We start from the raw sequence: 23,894 nt of genomic DNA on the forward strand, positions 1-23,894 counted from the left end.
ACCTGTTATATAGATAATGTTTTTCATTCTATGTACATTTATTTTGACCCTGCAAGAGGCTTAAATAAAAATCAATTTCTTTTCAGGTTTGTCAATCATGTGTTCTTCCTCCTGCCAAAGTTGCACGGTATCTTAAAGACACTTTGCTTGGAGTGTGTGCTGAGCCGAGCCGACGTGATCCCGGACATCTTTCTGCAGCTTAAGACCACAGGCTTCATTCAGATGATGGGCCATAGGTAGGTCCTGAACACACTCTTCTCCACGATCGGCAGGATCATAGATGTTGAAAAGGGTGTTTGGTAATGTCCAAATCTGCAAATACAGAAAATTAAGATGTAATGTAATTTTAAATGACGGATACAACTGAATGTTCATTTGTGCTGAACTATGTTTCCGCATGTTGCTGTTGTTCACTCAGGGATGAAGCAAGGCAGAGAGTGTGTCTTGATATCATCCACAAGATCATTGTCCTGCTGACTCCAGTTCAGCTTCAGGAGCTCCTGGGAGCTGTGACTGCTTTTGTGTCCCATCCGTCACCAGTGTGCAGAGAGAGGATGTATGATATCCTCATGTGGATCCAGGACAACTACAGGTCAGGCTTTTGTGCCTCTGTATCAATCAGATCACCATCATCCCACTTGCTGCTTCCATTTCATATAATTTCTGTGATAATAAAGTGTAAACTAGCCTTAAATTAGGTTTTCTGATTTGACCAAAGATGTGACTACTTGACCCAGTGTGGGGCAAAATAAGTTCCATATAAAAGGCTAGAAAATGGTGCAAAATTGATTCACAATTACTCTGAACTTGCATAGTTGCATAATTAAGTGATTGCCAATTTTTACTGTCACTGAACTTTTCTTCCAGTGATGCAGAGAGCATGGAAGACAACACCTCAGTAGAGGTTTTGAATGCATCTAAAGAAACACTACTTCAGGGACTATCTGAAGAAAACCAAGGCCTACAGTAAGTACCCACTATTTCTCAGTTCACCTTGTTTTATTTTATTTTTTTCCCGTAAGCTGTCTTTATTTTATATCGTCTTATACTCACAATAGAATATTTTGTGTTTCAATTGAAAAGACCATCCCTGTCCTTTATGTTTCCAGGCTTTATGTTAGTAACTTCTGGAGTCAGGAGAAGCGCCTTCCCACTGCCACCCTTGACCGAATGTTGTCAGTGCTCCGTTCCCTGTACTCATGTCAAATAGAAAGGTGTTTCTTAAGCCTGGTGACCAATCTGCTTCTGGAAATGACCAGCCAGAGTCCTGACTTCCAGCGAAACATGTTTGAGTATCCTCTGTCAGAGTGTACCTTCCAGGTAAACAGCATTTATTTCTCTCGTCCTCTCTGGGTCAGCATCAAATGACCTAGTTTGATCATTTATTTATTTTGGTATGCTACTAATGAGCCTGATTGTTTCCCCTTTTTTTCTTTAGGACTATGTGATTGATTCCAACTGGCGCTTCAGGAGTACAGTGATGACTCCTATGTTTGCTGAAACCCAAAGCTCTCAAGTTCCGGAGAGTGCAGCAGCATCCCAGGCTGGATCCATAAAGGGGAAGCTCAGAGCCACTCAGACGTCCCTTGAGTTCACCCAAACCCAAACAGCAGGTAAGACGAACGGGGAACTTTGACGTGTTGCAGCAGCTAACGAAGTATTAAAAATAGAAGAAACATCAGTAAAAAAGGTAATAAATAAGTGCAACATGCAATATAAACATGGAAAGGTAAAAAACAGGAATAATACATGTAAGCAGAATATTGAATGTCCCCATATTATATCAGCAGCATAAGACTAAAATGTCTTGAATTAGTTACTCCAGGGGGCATTTCTGTACATTTTAGGAAGCAGGATAAATTCTTTTTTAGTTTTTTCATATATCATACACTCGTTTTTACATGCACAACAAACCAACTCCACTTGAGAGTGTACTATTTGGTGACGTGACATTTAAACTTTGCTGTTGTGTTTTTTTCCCCCAGGTCGACGCACCGCATATAACTGGCTGACAGGCAGCAGCGTGGATACACTAGCAGAGTACACGCTGGGCTCAGAAGCTCTGTCCTCACTGTTGGTGTTTGATAAGAAAACAGAGAGGCAAACTCCAGCAAGAAGACCGGTCGGGGAAGGATTCGGCCTGAGGCGCCTCGCTGCCCCGACCGATGATGTGGACAGTCGCACTAGAGGTTGGTCTCTGTGAAACAATGCACACATATTTTAATATGCAGCATTAAAATAGTTCACCTCACACTCTTGAATATTTCCCAGCTATTCTGCTGTAGCTTTTAACAGTTATAATTAGGCCGTTTGTTTTAACTTTAAACTGTAACTTATGATCCTTATTTAAACTGGTAAAACTCCCAGACAAAACATATTAGCATCACATCCAATAAGCTAGAACCTATGTTAAAATTCTCTTACAGTAGTGATTTGAATTTGTGTTGAAGACTCTGTCATCCATACCTGTTAGATGATCTGTTAACCACCACCTAACTTTGTTAATGTGAATAGCTGAATATGTCTTTATATGTCAACAGCAGAAAATGAGCAACGAAATAACATCCTGAGATTGAGACGCAGATTTCTCAAGGATCAGGAGAAAGTCAGCTTGAATTTTGCGCAAAAAGAGATCCAACAACAGAGGCAGAAAAAGGTATCAAACAGACTATATACCCTGGAATGTTGTATGGCAGCAGAAAAAAGATTTATTATTAATCCAGTGGTCACTGTCAGTAACAAACTGGCAGTGTCATTAACCATCTGTGTTTCTATTGTGTGTCCCACAGGAACAAAAAGCTGATCAAAGACTGCGAAAAGAGGCCCAGGTGACTCTCTACCGTAACTACAGAGTGGGAGACTTTCCAGACATCCAGATCCCATTCAGTAGCCTCATCGCCCCCCTGCAAGCCCTCGCCCAGGTAAGACCGTCTCTGATTTCTGTCCTTCCAAAATAGGGCCCAGGTTGTACATATGCTATTATAATTTTTTTAATATTTTTTCCATGCATGTTCCCCTTAGAGAGACCCAATTTTAGCCAAACAGCTGTTCAGCTCCCTGTTTGCCGGTATCCTCCAAGAAATGGAAAAACACAAACCAGGGGAGAGTGGGAGGATTAAAGAAGAGCTGCGGTGCAACATGAACACATTCCTGAGCAAGAGCACCCTCTGCTTCCCTCCGTTCATCGCATGTGTGCAGGTATGAGGCTCGGTATCTTTTGATTCTGCTAGAAAAGTCTTGAATCTAAAGAATTACCAAGGCATTCATTGATTGTGTCAAAATGAAAGTAGCCTGTGTATTAATTACTACAAACTGACTATATTTACTTTTACATGAATGTAGTTATAGCTAGTAATGGAAGTTACATTTATTTTTAATAAGATGTTCACCCATGTTTAAGGATCTTTAGTTTAATTTTCACTTTCACTTTCTTCTGGAGTGCAGGCTTTTTCACAGGTGACGCTGCCTCCACCACAGAACCCTATTCTCCCTATTAATGTTATTACATTACTACTCTTTACAGTTTTCACATTTACAGTACTTGCAAACGCAAGACATAGTGAAAAACAAGTATTTAGTCCAACTATAATGAAGTCTGGCTTATTAAAGTCGAAATAAAAAACATAAACGAATTGTAAGGCTGAAAGCCACCATGTTGAGTTGATATCCCGCCCGTTGCTTTGTTAGGAAATGTGCTACCAGCATAAGGAGCTGCAAAAGCTCGATCCAGCAGCCATCAGCTCCACGTGCCTGGTGAGCCTCCAGCAGCCGTCAGGCATCCTGCTGCTGGAGGAGAACTTGCTGCAAGCTGTTGTCCACGAACCTCCCGCAAAAAGGTCACAAGGACGCAGAGAAATCCCCCCAGACACCAATAAATGGATCCACCTTGCAAGGTATTGCAGTCAGTGCTAGTTCTACCCTAGGCTTGCAGATGAATGTTGTGGATACTTGTAATTGCTTGTGGTAAATGTGATTCTTGGTACGCTCTTTGTTTCCTCGGTTCTCTAGGCTTTACAGGTCTTTGGAGGATTATGACGTTGTGCGCAGCATCTTTAGTGGTAAAGTCGGGACCAAGTCGATCACCTGTGCTGCGCTTCAAGCTGAAGCCAGCACTGACTTTGCAGAAGCTGTAAAGCTTTACAATGAGGTATATCAATGGGTCTGGTGACAGTAGATGATGGTGGATGAATCCTGGTTTACATCCGATTAGGTAGCATACACGCACGAATTGTTTTTTTTTCCTCAGATTGGTAGCTGTGTTTAAAGCTACATATAGTGTGTCATATCAATCAAACAAGCTGGACAAATGACTGAGAAGAGTGTCTGTCTTCCTTACCGACAGGCCCTCAACACTGAGGATTGGAGCGATGGTGAGCCCACTGACTCAGAGAAGGACTTCTGGGAAATTGCAGCTATGGATGCCTACAGTCATTTGACTGAGTGGAAGTCTCTTCAATACTGTTCCACTGTGAACATAGATGAAAACTCCCCACCCAACCTTGAAAGGATGTGGTCAGAGCCTCTCCACCAGGTAACAAAAGTGACACAAAATTCTCTGTAACGTACAAGGGTGTGGCCGGCATCCTACAGGTTTATATTCCAACCAGACCTGAGTTGTGATGCTCTGCTAACGTCAGTCTTTTTGCGTTTTGTGCCAGGAAATGTACCTGCAGCACATGATTCGCAGCATGCTGAAGCAGCTGCAGCTGGGTGAGATGGACCAAACTCTTCTCAGCTTCGTCGACAAGGCCATGAGGGTGGAGGAGCGCAAGAAGCTCCTGGAAAGTCATTACAGCCAAGAGCTCAGCTTGCTCTACATCCTGCAGGAGGACTACGACCGTGCCAAATACTACACCAACTACGCCATGCAGCTCTTTATCGAGGTCTGCCGTTACACATCTTTTTTTTTTTTGTCTATCACCAGCTAAGATCATTACATACAGTATTCTCACACACTCACACTCACTCTCTTTGCCTCATACAGAGTTACTCCAGTGTGGACACACTGCTCACTCAAAGTCGACTGACGGTGCTGCAGTCAGTGCAGGCCTTAACTGAGATCCAGGACTTCCTGCAGTTCATCAGAGGAGAGGGTGCGTAAATGCGTTCTTTAAAACTTATAGTATCTATATCTATCAAATCTAAATTAAACAGTTAAAATTTTCCTGCCTTCCCTGAAGATTTGTCTCTGTTTTAACTAGAATGCTGAATAATTTCTCTGCAACTATCTTTTATTAATACTTTGAATAAAAATGTTTTGTCCCACTCTAAATATTTTCTATATATTTTAATATAAAAGTGTCTATGAGCGGCCTCAAGTGGCTCATCAGATTATGGACGGAGCGGTATCCTGACGCTAAAGTAGATCCAGTGAACGTATGGGATGACATCATAACGTCCCGGTAAGAGGAACTGTTTTTTTTTTTACTTTTTGCTTACTTAACTTTTTTTATTGTCAAATAACGAAATGTGACACAGTCTCAAATTGAATGTCCACGATTCAGATGCTTCTTCTTGGACAAGATCAGGGAAAAGCTGAGAGGCCACGCACCCAGTGACAGTATGGAGGTGGATGGTTCAGAAGACCCAGCAGACGACGTCGACACATTAGTAAACGACTGCAAGTTCAACATGAAGCTGCACATGGCTAATAGTGCATGGGAGCAGGTGAAGAAATGGCTTGTTATCTTTTTTTCTTCTAAACTATGGAAGTTACTATTCTACCAACCAACTTTACTTGGATCACTTATGGTGTTTCAGAATAACTTTGCCGTTGCTACCAAGCTGCTGAAGAATCTTCACAGAGAAGCCAAAACAAAGAGAGGCTTGTTGATGCCGTGGGTCCACAGTTTTAGCCACTACAGCCAGAGACGCAGCCGGGCCCAGGGTCCTGTGGAGCAAATCAGTGCCATGCTGAAGACTATCCCACTCCTGGGTAAGAAGGAAAGAAGAACCCCTGAACTTTATAACAAAAGTGAATGATCATCACACAAATTATTTTCTTCTCATCTTTTAGACTTCTGCTCCTCAGTCGACCAACTTCTTTCACGTTTTTTTTGTAGTGCTTTATGCCTGTTGATATGTTTAATGTCAGCTCTGCTCTTCCTGTAGAGGATCTGGAGCCTGACTGTGAGAGTGCCACAGCTAAAGTATTCAGATATCAGAAGGTGCTCCAGGGTACGTCCTTCAACATCCTGGCCACAGCTGTAGGCAGAAGCCCCTCGGTCCTGGGAACTATTGACCGTGACAAAGCAGAGAGAGTTGTAAGGCTGTCTGGAGCTGCTTGGCCCATTGAAAACCCAAAGGTACTCAACTCATATATTTCTACAATGTTATTTTCTGACTAATCTGTCTGACTAGAGCCAGTGGTATTTCTACCTTTCATTGCTTATGAGAATGTCATACTTGGGAATATTGTGCTGTGAATTGCAGGAGCTAAACTGTGACGATCACAGACGATTACGTACCGCTAACGCTGCTTTGTAGTTTTAAGGAAATGTACCTACACCAGGAGCCAAAGGAACAAGATGAGGCATTGTGGTCGCTAAAGAGTGTTTGTCCTGCAGGAAGTGGAGGTGGGGCTGCAGTTACAGGCACTGAAGCTGCTTTGTGATGGCACCAGAAAGGCGGATGAAGAGCTTCAATCTTACAGTCAGGACTGTGTGGAAAGCAGCAGCATCACTGAGACATACATGGCTTTGGCGAACTTCTGTGACAAACGACTACGAGAGGAGGAGCAGAGTGATGCCGGTGAGAAATAATTATACTGATAACTAATTGTGTGCATTCTGACATGAAATAACGGTACACTGCCTATAGAAGACAAGTGCTCTCTTTGGCTGCTGCTCTGTTACAGTAGTATTTCCCTTTGCCAATTATCAAATTAAGGCAAAAACGCATTAAAACAATCTAATAATCTAAGATATACAAAGGATGGTCAACATGGATAAAATCTTAGGTACGTATTCTGATAAAGCAGTTATCCTGTAAGTGTTTACAGATAAGATAATATATATTGACCACAATGGCCGCAATCACACAGAGATATTAAAGAGACTGCATTTTCTAAAGTGTTCTTATGTAGCTTTTCGCAAAGAAATTAAAAACTGTATTTGCTCCATCAGTGGCTCATTCCTCATGTTTTGTTACAGATGGTCAGTTTCCAGACCTGTTGATGCTTCCTGTTCACGTAGTGCAGAGCATGTTGAAAGCGCTGAAGATGAATTCGGAGGAGGCTCGCCTCAAGTTCCCACGTCTGCTGCAGCTCATTGAGTTGTACCCCTCTGAGACACTGGACCTCATGACAAAAGAGGTTAGTGTGTTAAGACCATGGTTGTAGTGGATGACAAACGGCCCACACCTCTACAATTCAGTTTCTTTGAATATGCATACATTAAACCTAAATATTTTCTTTGATTTATTATAGTTTCTGTATTGTTTGGGGTGGGTTTGTTACGTGATGAGCTTTATTAGTAGGAAGGATATTTGTAATGGAAAGAGAATCTGAAACACTCTGTAAAAGACAAATATCACATCTGCAGTTGTAACCATGATTTTTTTTTTATCTGTTATCCAACAACAAAAAATATTGATCAACATATTCAAGCCTTTAAAATTCTACACCGTTGCTGTCATCAGACGCCCTTATTTGGATTTGATAGTATCCTATAATGTGTGTTTGTGTGTGGGTTCCAATTGACAGTGATGCCCGTCTGTATTTAGATGACGTCATTTCCCTGCTGGATGCTGATTAGTTGGATCAGTCAAATGGTTGCCCTGTTGGACAAGCCGCAAGCTGTGGCAGTGCAACACTGCATTGGGCAGATAGCAGAGCGCTACCCGCAAGCCCTGGTTTACGCTCTCATGATCAGCAGTGAGAGTTTCCAGTTTGAGGACTCGGCCACGGGACATCAGCAGCGGGAATTTGTCAACAGGTGAACTGTCTAAAGTTTTGTCTGGGGAACATAGAAAAATAACAGTGTGGTGTGTTTTACAGTAAAATTTATAGTATTTTCAGACGCTCTGTTTATTTTTAGGAATATTGTTTGTGCATCAACAGGCTCAGGAACATGCTGGATAAGGGAGGAGCTGTGAAGAAGTTTGTGGATGCACTGCAGCAGCTTACAAATCCTGATATGATTTTCAAGGTAAAGAGTTCAGCCATGAATTCAGCCTGTTTTGGGCCCGTCATATATTCAACTGTTTTTGTCTGGTTTAAACAGGATTGGTGGGATGATGTGAAAAACGAATTGGAAAAACCCAGCTTTAACAGGGAGCGGATGGGTGACATGTATGACGAGATGCACTCTTCACTCGGGGACCGAGCCGCAGATGGTCACGGAATGTTTCGCAAGAAATTTATCCAGGTTTGTGGTTTTGGTTTGATTGTTCAACTTACATTAGAAAGCATGTATTTCTCTTTTTCTTAACTCACCGGGATATTAAGTTCTAATGCTGTGCATGTTCTGCAGAACAATGTATGAATGATCAACATCATGTGAGCAGGTTAATGTAGTTTTATTATGAAAGTAAACTTCAGCGAGGTACAGCATCTTGCTGCAAATGCTGGTGCTCCGTGTGTTTAGCCACCTTCTTTTCAGTTATGGTAGCTAACAACCAATGACATAGGTAAATGAAGGAGTTCAAAATTAAAATTAGTAAAATAAAGTGAGTTTCAATTTATCTGGAAAAATACAAACCTTAAAGTAAAAAACAAAGCCTTTTATACTCTATTTTGATTATTTAACTACCAATGCTATTAATCTTTGAGTTCAGAAATATTTTTGAATTAATGATCTGATAACATTGTACTATATCAGTCAGTCTCAGTTCTCCAAAGCAGTAGATTAAAGACTACATTTCGAAAAACACACAACTAATACTCAAAAGCTTTAACTGTACAGACCCAGCTCCTAAGCAACAAAACTTTATGTCATACTATATATGTTGCTGTGGTCGTCATTGCGGCCATTTTTTCTTTGCTTTTACAGAAATTTGCTAAAGATGTGGAGAAACTGCTGGGAGCTAAGGGCAGCAAGCTGTTTGAGAAGAGGAAAGACAAAGGCTTTGTGCGGCAGGTGGATGAGCTGGCTTTGTCCATGAAATCCATGCGTGGATCTCACACGGAACCTGGGAACCTGAAGGAATACTCGCCCTGGCTCAGTGGATTTAAAGCAGACCCATTCAGCAATGAGCTGGAGATCCCAGGTCAGTTGCTTTCCAAACGAACACCACTGAAATCAGGATAATCTCATTAATCCTAATGCGAAATTGTTCCCCCCCCTTTTTTTAGGACAGTATGATGGCCGATCTAAACCTTTGCCAGAGTATCACGCGAAAATAACAGGCTTCGATGAAAGGGTATGTTTTCATTGTTGTTCACTTTAGAATAGGACCCTTTAACTGTTCTAATAGTCCAATCGCATCCTGTTTGAAAGTGATATTGATTTGCAAACTGACCAGTAAGTGTGAAATTCTGTCTTGCAGGTAAAGGTGATGTCCTCCATTCGTCGTCCCAAACGTCTCATCATCCGTGGGGATGATGAGCGGGATCACCCCTTTCTGGTGAAGGGTGGGGAGGACCTCCGCCAGGACCAACGCATCGAGCAGCTTTTCGCCGTCATGAACATTTTGTTGAGTCACGACTCCGTCTGCACACACAGAGGCTTGCAGCTTCGGACCTATCAAGTCATCCCCATATCCACAAGGTAGTGAGCTTTAATTATTTATTTGTGATTGTGGCCAATCATTGGCACAACTACCTGACAGTGACACTCCTTGTTATTATACAAAATACTACAGTCATTTTATGTGTTTACAGAATTGGTCTGATTGAATGGATGGAGAATACCTGTACTCTGAAAGAATTCCTGTATAACACGATGACTAAGGAGGAACAGCTAAGAGCACCGGGGTACAGTATATACAGTACACTGTAATCACTAACTATTAAACACTTTTCACCCCTTGAGTGTTCATTCGTTATACAATGAAAGACAAATTATTTAATGAGTAATTTGATGTTTTATTTGATTTTATTACTTTTATTTTTTTCCACCCAAGATAAAGGTCCTGAAGCTTCAATGAAAAATTTGAAATTCATTTACTTAAGTTTTTATATCATTGTCAATGTATCAACAAGAATCAACTGAAAAATAAATAATCTCCACAATGTTTTCTTCTTTTTAAGGTCTGTTGAAGTCTACAATAGATGGCTCTCAACCTTTGCTACAAATAAAAATGACATTAGTATCGCACTATATGGTTTGGCTTACAAGTAAGTCTATTATTGGTCGTACATTTTTTTTCAACATTACATTTATTGGTTTTGTAACATTACAGCGTTTGAGCTGAATAATGCAACAGTGTACTAAAGTATATCACATAGATGCCAGATCAGCCCCTCCCTCCTTCCCTCCTTCCCGTCGCCACCCACCCATTCATTATTGATGATCTTTGTTCAAAAAGCACTGGTTGCAAACAGTAATTGTAACTGATTCATTTAAGTTTTGTTGATTTATAACTTACCATTGCACAGCCCTTACAATCTGAAACAACTTGTTTAACATTGGTTCTTGTTTAATCAAGTGTAAAATATCAGACGATCATGAGGATGAACATATTTATTCTTTCCCAGGAAAGCAAAACGTGCTGATGTGGTCAGCAACTTCTTGAAAGTGTTGCAGCATGTGCCCAGTGATCTGCTGAAGTAAGTAAAGACTCTCAGGTTGCTGGTTTTTTTTAGTGCTCATGAAGGTTGATTTTTTTTTTATTTAATTTTTTTCATTTCTAGGAGAGCTTTCCTGAAGATGAGCAACAGTCCCGAGGCCTTTCTTTCCCTGCGATCTCACTTCATCAGCTCTCATGCTTTGCTCTGTGTGAGCCACTGGATTCTTGGTATCGGAGACCGGCATCTCTCCAACTTCATGATCAGCATGGAAACAGGAGGCATGATCGGCATCGACTTCGGTCATGCATTTGGTTCAGCCACACAGGTTGGTCAAGTGAAAACACAGGGTTTTAAATGGGAGCGGCTATTCAAAACAACTTCTAGGGATTCAGAGAAACTCCTGAAGGAAAATCAAAGGAATATGACCCCAATATGACTTGTGTTACTCTCAAACAGGAGTGGTCTCAAATGTGTAAACACTAAGTGTAGACACAGATCAATGTCACATACATCCCAATAGTCGAAACCTGTGCTTCTTAAAAGTGAATGTGTCCGGCTGTTTAAATGTGGAGAGAATCTGTTTGAATAAATCCTGTGTCCTCACAGTTCCTCCCCGTGCCGGAGCTTATGCCTTTCCGGCTGACAAAACAGTTTGTGAATCTGATGCAACCCTTGAAGGAGTCGGGTTTGATCCAGGGTGTCATGGTTCACTCCCTGCGAGCCTTCAGGGCTCAGCCGGACCTTTTGCTTAACACCATGGATGTGTTCGTCAAGGAGCCTTCGCTGGACTGGAAGGTACAGTAACCATCATTCCTGCTTTGAAAATCCCATTAGACATTGAGTGTTTTACAAGCGAGTAGGAAAGATATAGAAGTGTAGTGTGTTAATATGTACACTTACAGCAGATTTAAGTGTTATTCCAGTCAGATATCATGTGCTGTTGAGGCACTGATTATAAATAATCTGTTACTGTTTTATGTTTGATTTATTTTGTATATATTTAGTTAATTTCTGGAACTTGCTAATTTTCTAAGTTTCTAATTTTGTATTTTGCCAGGAAGGTTGAATTCATTTTAACTGTACATTCCTGTCTTTAACTTTTCTGTTGCACAGAACTTTGAGCTGAAACAGCTGAAGAAAGGAGGCACGTGGTCAGAGAACGTAAACACCAAAGAAATCAACTGGTATCCCTTACAGAAAGTAAACTTTGCCAGAAGAAAACTCGAAGGAGCAAATCCAGCTGCAGTAACCAGGTATATATCATCAATCCATGACATGGCAGAGCAAAGCAATCAAAAGGAATTCAATAATGGTATGTTGTTGGGTTTTTTTGTTAAAGATGAGGTACTATAAAGCACACTTTGGACATCCATTATGGTGGAAATATCGACTCAGCTTTTTAAAGCAATTTAACAAATGCGCAACATTTTGCAGTCTTTGGAAAGCCCTAATACATAACTAATAACACTTTTTATATACATCCATGTCTGTGACAATCAAGGCCAGAGGAATTATAGTTCTGCGTTGTCCGTCAGATTCTTGTAAACGTGATATTTCAGGAACGCCGTGAGGGAATTTCTTCAAATCTTGCATATAAATGGAGAGATTGTGACCATATTTCCTACAAACATTGAAAATTCTAGTTGTAGATTTAAGTTTCAAGTAACGTCTGTGTTACATAATGCATTCCAATATGAAGGGCCTACAATAAAAACTACATACATTTTTTTGTTTCAACTCTGTCACATCTCTGATCTAAGGTGCTTGTTTGAGCCTTACCAGTGGTTTCAATCTCAAGTGCCACAACTGTCCTTCGAGAAGACATTTAACTTGTGTGTTGGTTTATTTTGTCAGTGAGGAGCTGAAACTGGGCTTTGAGAAGGACGCTGCCTTTGCGGGGATGCAGTCCGTGGCCTTGGGAAGTGAGGAGCACAACATTCGTGCTAAACTTCCAGCTGAAGGCTTGTCGGTGGAGAAGCAGGTGGACTGTCTGCTTGACCAGGCCATGGACCCAAATGTGCTTGGCAGGGTTTGGGTGGGCTGGGAGCCATGGTTCTGATTCTTTGATCAGTCAAAGTTAATTTCTAAATATTCATGGGTTGTGGAAATGTGTAGGAAAGGCAATCGGTTTGTATTGTGTAGTGGTCTTTGAAGATCCTTATAGTCTCAAATGTTTCCTCTCGCCTGTGGAAAAAAAAGTTTTCATGTCTTGAGTCATGGCAGAGTTTGTAAGGCAGGATCTGAATGTTATCTCATACTGAACAACCAAGATATTTGAAGAAGGATGTTATTTGTAATACTTTTTTTTTTTTTAAATAATTCTGAGACATTGTGGGTATTTTGGCAATTTCTTACATTTCAACTCTATTTGAAGTTAATACCACACAATAAACAATAAATACCTCTGCAATATCACAAAAAAAATTATTTAACCAGCTGCCAAGCTTTTTGAACATGCCCTTGTGTTGATTGTCATACAATTCAAGAGAAGTACCTGGCGGGTTACTTAAGACCAGCAGAATGGAAGGAGGACACCGACAGCAGGTACCATGGAAAAAAGGTACGGTGGCCCTAAGAGCTCAACATACAGCAATGTATGTAAAATACAGGAAAGATGTAAGCAAATGAAAAACAACTTCACCTCCAGTCTGGCAACACATGCACTGCATTTCTTAAGGGAAAAAACAGAAAAATGGACGGGGAAAAAAGAGTAAAGGCCCAGATTAAGGTTAAGGAGATATGATGAAATAGTTATTCTCTGCCAAAATCACAAATTCCTTTTTGCTCTATTTAATTGCAAAATCCCTAATTGAATTTTCCATCTTTCCATCTCCAATCTTCCACTGTACAGGGGAGTTGTGCGTGGGGGGAGAGGGGGATGATTAGTTAGATCCAACCTTTCACTTGACATTCATTTTTGTGAATGTGTGACTTTAATCTTGAGATTTTCTGATTTATTTAATTTCCCAAACTAACCACTTTATAATCTCAGAATGTGCTGATTTTTGTCTAGTCAAAAGAAATTCTGATCTTATCAAATTTTATTTTTGTGTATTTGGCTGTTTTCTCGTTATTTGCAGCTTCTTTTATGTATTTTTGGTTGCGCTTCCTCATTGTGGTGCATTTCTTTGGTAAAATGCTGAATATGTTTGTTTAATTGGTAAAGACGTTTTCTTCCTTGCGCTTCCTTAAGTTGCATTTGTGTCAATCTCAGGACCACCGCAGAAATGGCTGATTGGTTGGTGCAAAGTTCAAATCTAGTGGTTTGGATATGGTTGGTTAATCTGAGCTGGTTGAAGAAAATTACAGATCCATAGGTTCAACTCTGCTCAGCACCGACTCAGGCAAATCAATCAGGCAATTGTCATTTTAGACTAACAAAGTTGGAGAGGGGTGTTTTACCCCGTGCATCAGAATAAAGGAGGGATTATTTGGTAGTAAAAGAGGGTTATAACAACCGTATGGAAATATGACGTACGCTCAACCTACTTCATACTTACCTTGTACAAGGATGAATGGATTGGTAATAAATGCAGCAAGTCAACAGGATGTGTTCACTGTTTGTCATGAAAGAGACCTTATGGTTCAGTTTAGCAGATAAATTAATTAGTGATAGTTTCAGCTGTTGACGTTGGCCGAAAATAAAATTGGGTTTGGACTTTGCTTGCCTCTAGACTAGGTACTGTCAACATTAGATTGTGGTAATAGTATCATCAAAAAGTAACCTATTCATGGTTATTACTTAAATTCCAAGTTTACTTTGGTCCATATGATTTCTGGGCTTGTTCTAGCAAAAACATTTCCAATATCAATAAAATCAAACGGCTGGGATTTTCTCACTACACTACATCGTAAATATGTTCATTACAGTTGGGGGTTTTTTCCCCAGAAACTATCAATGAACACCCTAGTATTATTTAAATTGATGTTCAGTTATATTTTAACTTCTGTTAATAAGCACTTGTTTTGTATTTCTGTAGCTGCTGACCACGTGACTTGAGAATCTTTCTTGAACTTCTGCAGTAGTGCACGAGGTCAGTGACATTACACTTACAGTTGGAGCCAGCAGATATCCGATGCTCTCCAAACAGTAACGTCCTGTGCATTGTGTTCGTAAAAGAATCACTTGTGTGTGTGGGAGACAGGGAGATATACAGTGCGGTGTGTGTTTTTTAATAAGTTCAAATGTGAGGGCACTTTTTTACCAATACAGTCAATTAGTCTCAATTCACAGACACAACCGACTGTTCTCTGCGGATATTTTGATTCGTCACAGCAGCGGAAACACGGCTAATGACATTATCGATGGCTGTGTTCCATTTAGCTATGACGCTAAGCTCTGCCAAAGAGCCAACATACACAACACTGAGGCCATGTCACTGGGACTCTTAAGAGGAATGTAGCCATTATTGACAATTTGGTTTTTCAGAAGTCGTATAAGTATATTTCAGAGTATGCCCCAAATTTCAAACTTTGATATAAGAAATAACAAAAGTATTTGTTTAATGTAATATGTAATCAAAGATAATTACTGAGGCTGTTTTTTTCTTGTCATACTTAAGTTTTCTAATGTAAACCACTTGAAGGAACTGCTGTTACCTTTGAGCTGTGAGACGCAAAACCACTTTATGTAAGGCAGGAAGCCGTGGCTGCATGTCCTCACGAAAGCAGAAGTGACGAAGCACTAACTGGTTCCTCCATGGCTCCGCTCTGGTCAGCAATCTGTTGCTCCAAGCGCAGCGAGTGTAATATCTTTAGGGCCATATTGAGCGTGACGGTATCAAATTAGAATATAAATGGATGATTAAATTCCACCTCCTCACAAAACTGAGCAGGGCTGCAACAAGTGCTTCATTTGTCAATTATTTCCATCATCAATTATTCTAAATTATCAAAATGTAACATTTATTCAATAAACATAAGAAAATGATGATGAATGTCTATCACGATATTCTAGAGCCCCCCAAAAAATGCATCAGTCTCGCTTTGTGCAGCAGATTATCTGATGACTGACTGACCAATTAATCATCTTAATTGTTGCAGCTCTTATGCCAAGAACTTCATGCACACCACGTCTGAACTTGCCAAAACCAAACTGATCCTCTCATTAATTTGTAGTGTTTGATTTATATCATATATATAACAAATATTCTGTAAACAAAACAAGCATGAACAAGCATTCTGATCAATTAATAATTTCCATCACGCATTATGTTTTTCTATAGGACAGATCCCTTTCATCGTTTATCTGGCGCAACTACCCATTCTGAACAGCCCTAAACTGTTGCTTGATTAAAGGAAACACAGACATCAGTTAATCCATTTTTAATAGATTATACAATCAAACATAGGGAAACAAGAGTTAAGTTGAAAGAAAACTGTTCATGACTCAAGATTTGTGACAAAGACTCTTCCAAATGCGATCAAACTCCAGGGTCACAGTCACAACATTTGGTAATAATTCATCTAAGCCTCAGTCCAGAGCTGACGGGCATTATTACCAACATGGACTAACCTTTCAGCATCGACTGTAAGATCGTGGTGTCTGTTAATGTGACTCGACTGCTGATCGTAGTGTGTTCACAGTTCATATCTCAGAATTATTCAAGTAAAATTACTGAAAATTTGCTTTGTCGTGCATGATTTTCTACTGAAATTAACACTGTGGCGATTTCAACACACAAAAATACTCCGCCGCCTCGTTGTGTCACTCTAACAGGACATGTCCTCGTTGTTCAGCCCCATGGTCTCTTTCGATTGCCACGGCTCTTGCATACAGGACATTAACCACTGTAAAATTATAGTGTCAAGAGGCACATGCCATTCCCCATGAAAAAATATATGGATACTGTGAAAGAAAGCTGGAAAATAACCTGGACACATGGCTTTTCAACATAATCTTTTGGTCACTGTCTGTGTAGTGTGATTGAGGCTGGCAGTTTTTTTTTTTCTTCATGACCGATTTATTTTAATGCATGGATTTATAAACCCAACTTTTTCAGAGTTAAAAAAACAAAACAACTGCTATTTGAACATAAGCAAGTTCCTCAATAAAAATATTTTTCGACATTAGTAATCACTTTTAAAAAAAATACAATAAATTTGCATTTACATACATAATTAAAATATCAAGTAAAATATGTAACACCCCACAACAAAATATGAAAGGGGAAAGAAAAACAGCTGTTGGCCAATAGATCAGGTGGGTAATATAGATGCCACTGTTGCCCAGGCACCTTCATACATCAACCATACAAATGGTTGCAAAACTGATAAAACGAATAACTTTTTCTGCATATTTTGTTATATTAAATAAATGCATAAATAAATTGACTCTGAATCAAGGCTATAGAAGAAAAAAAAAGTACCAAATATAAACCTTTTTTTTTTTTTTGTTAAATTTGCTAACATGCCTCCGAGAGTTATAATGCAATCAACACTCCCTCAGTTCTCGTTGAGATGTTAGAGCATATTCTCAGCACGAGGGACAGAATGTTAGGCCAAAGTTAAATATTACATATATTATAAGGTCTCGGGGTTAAGGCGCAGAAAAGCTTTTACTTGTTACATTAGAGGACACTTGTAATACATACAATGAAAACAAAGGAGAAGTACCATTTTAGTTATGAAAAAGTATGTAGTGCTTTCACTGTCTACATAGACATTCTTATTCTATAGGTTTATATCTAATGACCTTAACTGCAAATAATTCGACTGAAATCTACCAAAGTGCATGATGCATAGTTTGTATTCGATGTAGAATGTCCATGTTAGTTTAAGAGTAAGGACAATAATTCATTTTCAGTTAAAACATAACCTCAGGTTACCTCTAGTGGAGCTTCTTTTTAGGATAAAGCAAGTAGTAATGTAGTTGAATTTAAGTTAATATTTTTAAAAAGCCATCAAATAGAAATAAGACCTTGCATCAGAAGACCTGAAAAAAAACCCATATCTCTTGAGATTGACCATGACGATAATTTCATTTGGCTCACTGATGGTTCTGTGGTGAAGAAGAAGACAGATGCAATTTCTTATCACAAAGCCCCAACTCATTTTCTAAAAGAGGGGCAGTGAAGCAACACTCTGTTAAATGATATCAGACTGATGTACAGACAGCTACGGCTCTGTTTACAATTAGAAGCTGTTTTTGTTGTTTTATCTACAGAAATTAACACTTAAGAGAGGAAAATAAACCCTTGATTACTAAAGCTCCATTCCCCATCCCATTTCATTTTCCAGTTCATTATCAAAGGAAGTGTACATCAGTAAGATACCATGGGCTCAACCGTTGAAAAAGTAAAACAAAAGGTTTCCTGATGCAGATGAAACTTTGTGTGAGTCCGGCTTAAAGGGGCAGATTTTTTAAAAGAACACAAGTATATTTTAATGTATGCTTGTGGTTGATAGACTTGTGTAGAAATGTCTCTTTCACGTTGTGAAAACCATGTGGGTATGAATCCCATACAATAAAACTAAAACCACTGCATACATCAAATGCTCCTATCTGTTGCTATATAATTACTTTCTTGACATGTACTTGCTATCAGTACAATTTTTTGAAAGTAAATACCATTACATAATTTTACACAACAGCCCATTCTCTGGTTTGTGTTCTTTTAAAAATCCTTAAAATGGCAGGAATTCGGTGACATTCCCCTTTAAGAATAGAATCATACATCTCCTCCTCAAGCAGGTTCTTAGTTATGTTTTCCTGTCCTTCTCTCATCAGTGTTTTTTTACGTAATGTTATGAATACTAGTAGGCTGTTCATGAAAGTGCCACATGACTTCATGAAACTACTAACTACAGTTAGTAAATAGCAGTCACAGACTTTTAAGTGGGCTGGCAAGAACCCAACAATCTTTCCCGCGATCTAGTAACCAAAAAATAAATTCAAATTATACAAAAGAAATTCTTTGTGGCTTGGTGTGCATAGCATATATACTGAAGGCATGACTTTCTCTGCTTTGCAGCAGGCTTTAGTGTCACTTACTGCGAGTTATATCTTGGGTCTCCATCCGTTTATAAACTGCATGAGTTTTTTCACCTGCAGTTTGCTGAGTTTGAAGTCCTCAGACAGAATCTCCTCAGTGAGCTGCAGGAGTAAATTCCCGTCGATCTTCTCCGACACAAAAAGAGAAGCAATGTCATCTGGCAGGCCGATGAATCTCAGCGATTTGGACACCTCTTCGATGGAGAGTCCAGCCAGGCTGGATGGAGGCTGCCACTGTGCAGTGGGAGACGAGGACGGACAGTTGGGAGTTACCGAGTTATAGACGGAATTAATCTCTTTGGTGCTCGACTCGTGTTGGACAGGTGAACAATCTGAAGTTTCCGGCTCAATGTCACAGACTGCCACTGACAGTAAATTGATCAAGGCGTTTGATTTTGGCGTTCTCGGGGGTAAGATGGGACAAGAGAGGCTCTGCTTTGTATTAGATTCTTCTATAGGCTTGTCTCTGTACACTTCTGAATTGTAACTTGAGGATTTTGTGCAGACCTGATTCAGAGAAGCCTTTTGCAACCTGAAGTCCTTCGTGATGTGAGCGTGCTCTCGGCCGTCGAAGTCAACAAGGCTTGATGTACAGGTCTTTGTGGTGCTCTTTCTGGGGTAACTATAGTAACTCCGACAGCTGGACGGTAGAAATTCCTCCAGACTGTGCGATTCTGCTCCACTGAAGTTATTTGGCCAAGACAGCCTGGAGGACATCCCATCCAGAGGCAGGCTACCACCAGGCAAAGTGTCGTCTTGGTCAGTGCTGTTGGATTTACCCCAGTGGCAGGGGTAGCACACGTGGCTTTGCTCTTGTGGGTCGGCTGCTTCTTGTTCACTTGCTCCACTTCTGATGGAAAAAAACGTATCAATATTTAGTTTAGAAGAGCTGTAGATCTCATCATGGGACACGGGACACATTTACAGTCGGGAGAAAAAAATTGGCTCAGAAGAAACTTAAGGAGGAAATAATTCTGTTTCTCTTTTTTGATGTTGTAATTAGGTGTAATGGTCGTCAAAGGTGTGCTATGAACGTTCTTACATGTTGTGGAGACCAGATGAATAATAGGAGAGGGTTGGACTCGGAGACCGGGTCTCTTGCTGCCGTGGCTTCGACAGGATGGGCACCGACGGCATCTGCTTCAGACTTCGCGGAGGGATCGGTGGGGCATTCAGAAGACGACACTCTTCCTTCACCTAGGAAGGAAATTACCTGACTGTGAGATAGCAAGACCTAACATGTTAAATTTTTTTCTGCAAGAGTAAGGAGCTGGGATGCATTTAGGAATAATACTCACAGCTTCAGACTTGGGTGGGACCGGTGGTGGAGTAAGAGAGACATCCGAACTGGGTGTCGCTCCAAGAGGACAAGTGACCGGGAATGACATGGCTGCTGTTGTCCCACAGCCGTTGCTGATGCTTTGGATTCCCTCGCTTAAGGAGGATTTGGGGATCTGACCTCTCAGGTGATCCAACCACAGCTCCTCATATGGAACATCTGACTTGTTGAAGGACAGTTGTTGGCTTGTGCTTTCCAGCAACTCAGGGAAGAAATGCTCATTTTCTACTGAGTCTGTAGGAATGCAATCGGAGGGCAGAAGAGCCCAATCCCCACATAGTGTCATACAGCCCTGCAGGTTGACCTCACTGTTTCCGTGCAGGTTGCTGCCGTACACACACACAGAGAGTCGGTGGAAGGACTGGGTGAGTTCATCCCGGGCGTAAGTTAAAGAGCTGGGAATCTGCATTTGGCTGGGACACCCATTGGAGCTGCCGCTGCTTCCACTGCAACTTCCGTTCCCGCTGCCTTTCTTAGGGCTCTTACATTCATCATTCCAGTCTGTCCGCACATCTCGGACGGCGCGAGAGTAGTCGTCTATGTCGAACTGTTCCTGGCTGTAGGAAAACCAGCGATGCACCATTGTGTCTAGCCACAACTCTCCTTGCAGGAGCTCCTCTGGAATAATAAATCTAGGCATGGCCATGTGAAAGGGAAAGTGGATGGGGATTATTTTGTTACTTCGCAGAATGCAGCACACAACAACAGTTTTTGTCTGGATGTTGACCAATTTGTAGCGATGACCCTCGCGGATGAGGTGGAGGTCATACTGGTTGCGGGGTGGACTGCTGGGTACCGTGACATTGACTGGGAGACGCGTTTTCTCCACAATGTTCCTGATGGTGTGCTCGCCGTCCTGCATCTGAAGCTCCAGGGGACTACAAGTGCTGAACCTGCCTTTGCACTGGAAAGGCAGGCTAATGCTCTCGTTTGTGCGATGGTTCATACAGATCAAGCAAGGCATCTTGCCTCGGCCGATCTTGCTGATGGAGTTCAGCTTTCCAATCTTCTTAAAGATGGTGTTGAATCTGGATTTTTCTTTAGACGTCTTGGCGTAGAGGATCTCAGCTTGCCCCATTAATGTCAGTTCATCACCAGTGCTTAGTGTAATGTTGTAAACTTCAGTGTCTTCGTTGCATTCCCCGGAAGCCATCTGTGCAAAGATGACATGGAAAAAGTATAAGCCCTGAGGCTGGTACATTGACATATGTAACAGGAACAATTCTCAAACAGTAATCATAATGAAACCCTTTAACAGATAAAATGTACCTTAACATTGAAAGTGATTTCCTCCATGACGTATACTCTTTCAGGGAATGCTTTGGCCACCTCCTCCACGCTGTTGAAGTACTGCACAGGCTCCTTGACATCTCTGTCCTGCTCCAGTAGTTTAAACTGGCCTTAAGAGGGAAAACGCATATCATTGCAACTGACAGTGTCCAGCAGGCATTGAAGCGTCACTAACTGGACATCCTCCACTGCATTGTCAGAATTTGAGAGTTTTTCCGGGTTTGCTGTGCATTAACATCTTGAAATGATTCCTCATTACAGAAAGGTTCATATAGTTTTTTTTCAGATGCCCTGAAATGAATGTGCTCTGAGTTTAACAGGTTTTTTCAAGTTTTCAAAGGGACATTTTTACCTACTTGGAAAATAAACAGATAAACATCATCAAAAGACAATAACAGGCAAACCTAAGAAGCATCTATATAGATGTGTCTCACCTTCATAGTGTACTGGGATCTCTATTTTTGGCCCAATGACGTAGTGTCCCTCCTCGAGACTGTGAGCAGTGATAGTTGTCCACTGACGGCAGGAATGAACCAAGAGGTAGTCATTGTCTCTGAGCCCTTCTGTCAGCTGACCTGCAGGAATGGAAACATCTAAAAATCATTTACAAACCAGAATACTGATTGATTCTCGATTATATCTCACAAAAGGTATGGTAAATAGGTGCTGAACCAATGAAGCACATTAGCAGAAAGAAAAATAGAGATACGCACACTGTACTGTAGCTCACCTAAATGTAGTATTAAAGAGAAAACCACCAGTGACTTCAAACTGACAGAAGAACATCCCTGGTGGGTGTCTCATTAAAACTGCATTGAAGGGAACTATGGTGTGCGGACAGCCATTGCTGCAAATTATATCTTACAAAACAATAGACTGTAATAGTGCAAGGAAAAACCCAGAAAAAAAATTAAAATGCCCCCTTTAAACTTTACCAAAGTTTGATGTCATGAAATATTAATGACTGTCAGCTTAACATTTGACGTGTCCCGTGACAACAACGGTTGTATCAAGATTGGATTGGGTAGTGGAAATGACAGAACTCAAATGAACTATGATGACTATGGCGATTAGCCCAAAACAATTACACATAATCTAAAAAGGACATTACAAAACATAGCGATTGCTTCCTTTTACATGTCATTTAAAGCAGCACTCAAGCCAAGGCATTTGATTACACAGCACTACATTCCAGACGCTGACTAATGCCCTAATCCATACCTCTCTGACACACCAGCACTTCAATTTAAAAGCACATCACCACGATCACATCATGTAGGAGGCTTCGCAGCGTGCCACAGAGGACAGGACCACACAATTCCTCCTGATATCACACAGCTGCATTACTATACTCAACCAAGCCCTGGGCTCTTGGTACAGTTCATAATCACGTTACACACATCTGTCTTTGTTCCCACAATATGACGTCTCAACTTTGATTGAGGGACACGGTTGACTATATCTGGTGATCTGATAGGTGCTGCAACTCAACCTGCTACAGCTCAGCCCAGAGTTTCATCGAAAATGTTATACTATGCACATGCACTTTAATAACACTGTGCAATTCAACAGTGATCTGGTGCCTTCAATTGCAGTCCTCCACATTTAGTACCTTAAGAGCTTTTCTACTAACGTGTCAGATGCAATTACAAGGCTATAGAAGAGTGACAATAGAGAGGTACATGACAGCTAAAAAAAAAAAAATAACACTGACATCAAATCTATTTCACGTAAATTGGTCCATGTGGTTGGACACTAGTGAAGACAAGCTGGGGAAACCTATAAAAAACAAGTTTGCCCATGCTGCTAACTAGCAACTAGCTTCCGCCAGGCTGAAGCAGTAGAAACTTTGCAGTGTCAGAAAGTTACCAACCGTTATCCAGCTTGACAATCTGAGGCAGCCTGTATGCACTGACAAGTTGATCCAGTGGCAACGACGTCGTGCTCCACGTAACCTCTTTTAAATTGTTGTACAACATTGTTCCAAGGTCCATTTTTGCTAGCTTGCATTAGCCCGCTTGGTAGCTAACCTAGCTGAGTGTGTAAACACGGTCACGGGAATGCTACACTGAGCTAACCAGCAACGCAACGCGCCGACTCTCCAGCTACAGTTTCTTCGTGTGGCATGTTTCTTATCGACCGTCGCAGGTCGCGTCTGCCTACGTATCGTTGAGCTGTGTTGTCTGATAATGTAGCACAGCCATGTTTGTTTAGCTAGCGACGGTTGCACCGAGGCAAGGTAGCCACACGAACAACGGAAACGCGTAATTTTTTCTTTCAAAATAAAAGTTTCTGACTTTGTGCAACAAGAGATAAGCTAACAACGCGTAAAAAAAAACTAAAAAAAACATATACTTCCCGGTGTGTGTGTATATTGTTTTTGTTAACTGGAGATGTCTGCTGTCTTGTTAAGTTGAGCACCGATGCTGAAAACTGTCAAAATAGACAAGAAAGCAGACACCTCCTCCAAAATAAAACTCCACCTGCTCTGAGCAGTTTGAAGGGATCTAAATCATCTCAACAAAACTTCATCCTTATCTCTGTGTACCTCAGTCTTTATGACACTTTATATATCTTTGCTCTGTAGTCGCTCTCAACAGCAG

The 23,894-nt window shown here is 40.8% G+C and overlaps 2 protein-coding genes across 4 annotated transcripts in view; one reads left to right on the forward strand and one right to left on the reverse strand.

The window, feature by feature from the left end:
• prkdc (protein kinase, DNA-activated, catalytic subunit) overlaps window positions 1-14,213 on the forward strand; it is a 32,448-nt gene extending 18,235 nt beyond the window's left edge. Inside the window, exons 54-86 of one of the 3 annotated variants that reach the window (XM_035618577.2) lie at window positions 87-236; window positions 419-592; window positions 868-966; window positions 1,110-1,320; window positions 1,439-1,613; window positions 1,986-2,189; window positions 2,541-2,656; window positions 2,790-2,921; window positions 3,022-3,198; window positions 3,688-3,893; window positions 4,009-4,147; window positions 4,343-4,531; window positions 4,659-4,883; window positions 4,985-5,093; window positions 5,300-5,402; window positions 5,505-5,667; window positions 5,761-5,935; window positions 6,112-6,305; window positions 6,567-6,750; window positions 7,152-7,312; window positions 7,723-7,934; window positions 8,060-8,147; window positions 8,223-8,366; window positions 8,991-9,207; window positions 9,293-9,360; window positions 9,487-9,707; window positions 9,821-9,913; window positions 10,190-10,276; window positions 10,637-10,708; window positions 10,793-10,994; window positions 11,276-11,464; window positions 11,783-11,922; window positions 12,524-14,213. In XM_035618577.2, coding sequence (XP_035474470.2) covers window positions 87-236; window positions 419-592; window positions 868-966; window positions 1,110-1,320; window positions 1,439-1,613; window positions 1,986-2,189; window positions 2,541-2,656; window positions 2,790-2,921; window positions 3,022-3,198; window positions 3,688-3,893; window positions 4,009-4,147; window positions 4,343-4,531; window positions 4,659-4,883; window positions 4,985-5,093; window positions 5,300-5,402; window positions 5,505-5,667; window positions 5,761-5,935; window positions 6,112-6,305; window positions 6,567-6,750; window positions 7,152-7,312; window positions 7,723-7,934; window positions 8,060-8,147; window positions 8,223-8,366; window positions 8,991-9,207; window positions 9,293-9,360; window positions 9,487-9,707; window positions 9,821-9,913; window positions 10,190-10,276; window positions 10,637-10,708; window positions 10,793-10,994; window positions 11,276-11,464; window positions 11,783-11,922; window positions 12,524-12,728 — 5,224 coding nt within the window. In that variant the 3' untranslated portion in view covers window positions 12,729-14,213. Of the gene's footprint in view, window positions 1-86; window positions 237-418; window positions 593-867; window positions 967-1,109; window positions 1,321-1,438; window positions 1,614-1,985; window positions 2,190-2,540; window positions 2,657-2,789; window positions 2,922-3,021; window positions 3,199-3,687; window positions 3,894-4,008; window positions 4,148-4,342; window positions 4,532-4,658; window positions 4,884-4,984; window positions 5,094-5,299; window positions 5,403-5,504; window positions 5,668-5,760; window positions 5,936-6,111; window positions 6,306-6,566; window positions 6,751-7,151; window positions 7,313-7,702; window positions 7,935-8,059; window positions 8,148-8,222; window positions 8,367-8,990; window positions 9,208-9,292; window positions 9,361-9,486; window positions 9,708-9,820; window positions 9,914-10,189; window positions 10,277-10,636; window positions 10,709-10,792; window positions 10,995-11,275; window positions 11,465-11,782; window positions 11,923-12,523 lie in introns of those variants that run through there. The other 2 variants (XM_035618578.2, XM_035618581.2) reach the window with 2 other exon arrangements.
• Window positions 14,214-15,979: 1,766 nt separating this feature from the next.
• Window positions 15,980-23,819, reverse strand: garem (GRB2 associated, regulator of MAPK1). Its single transcript, XM_035618582.2, has 6 exons — window positions 23,165-23,819; window positions 21,726-21,866; window positions 21,271-21,401; window positions 19,961-21,154; window positions 19,705-19,859; window positions 15,980-19,512 (listed from the first exon to the last, which is right to left on the reverse strand). The coding sequence occupies exons 1-6, from the start codon at window positions 23,283-23,285 to the stop codon at window positions 18,669-18,671; spliced, it is 2,586 nt and encodes an 861-aa protein (XP_035474475.1). The 5' UTR covers window positions 23,286-23,819; the 3' UTR covers window positions 15,980-18,668.
• Window positions 23,820-23,894: the final 75 nt, after the last annotated feature.

The sequence above is a fragment of the Scophthalmus maximus genome, chromosome 21 (genome assembly GCF_022379125.1).
Source record: "Scophthalmus maximus strain ysfricsl-2021 chromosome 21, ASM2237912v1, whole genome shotgun sequence".
Lineage (NCBI taxonomy): Eukaryota > Metazoa > Chordata > Actinopteri > Pleuronectiformes > Scophthalmidae > Scophthalmus > Scophthalmus maximus.

Excerpts from the sequence above, each read along its gene's own strand:
- garem (XM_035618582.2), bottom strand. The coding sequence starts at position 23,285 with ATGGACCTTGGAACAATGTTGTACAACAATTTAAAAGAGGTTACGTGG. Across the intron at positions 21,867-23,164 it reads GATTGTCAAGCTGGATAACG|GTCAGCTGACAGAAGGGCTC; the intron begins GTTGGTAACTTT and ends CCATTCCTGCAG. Across the intron at positions 19,513-19,704 it reads TCATCTGGTCTCCACAACAT|AAGTGGAGCAAGTGAACAAG; the intron begins GTAAGAACGTTC and ends TTTTTCCATCAG.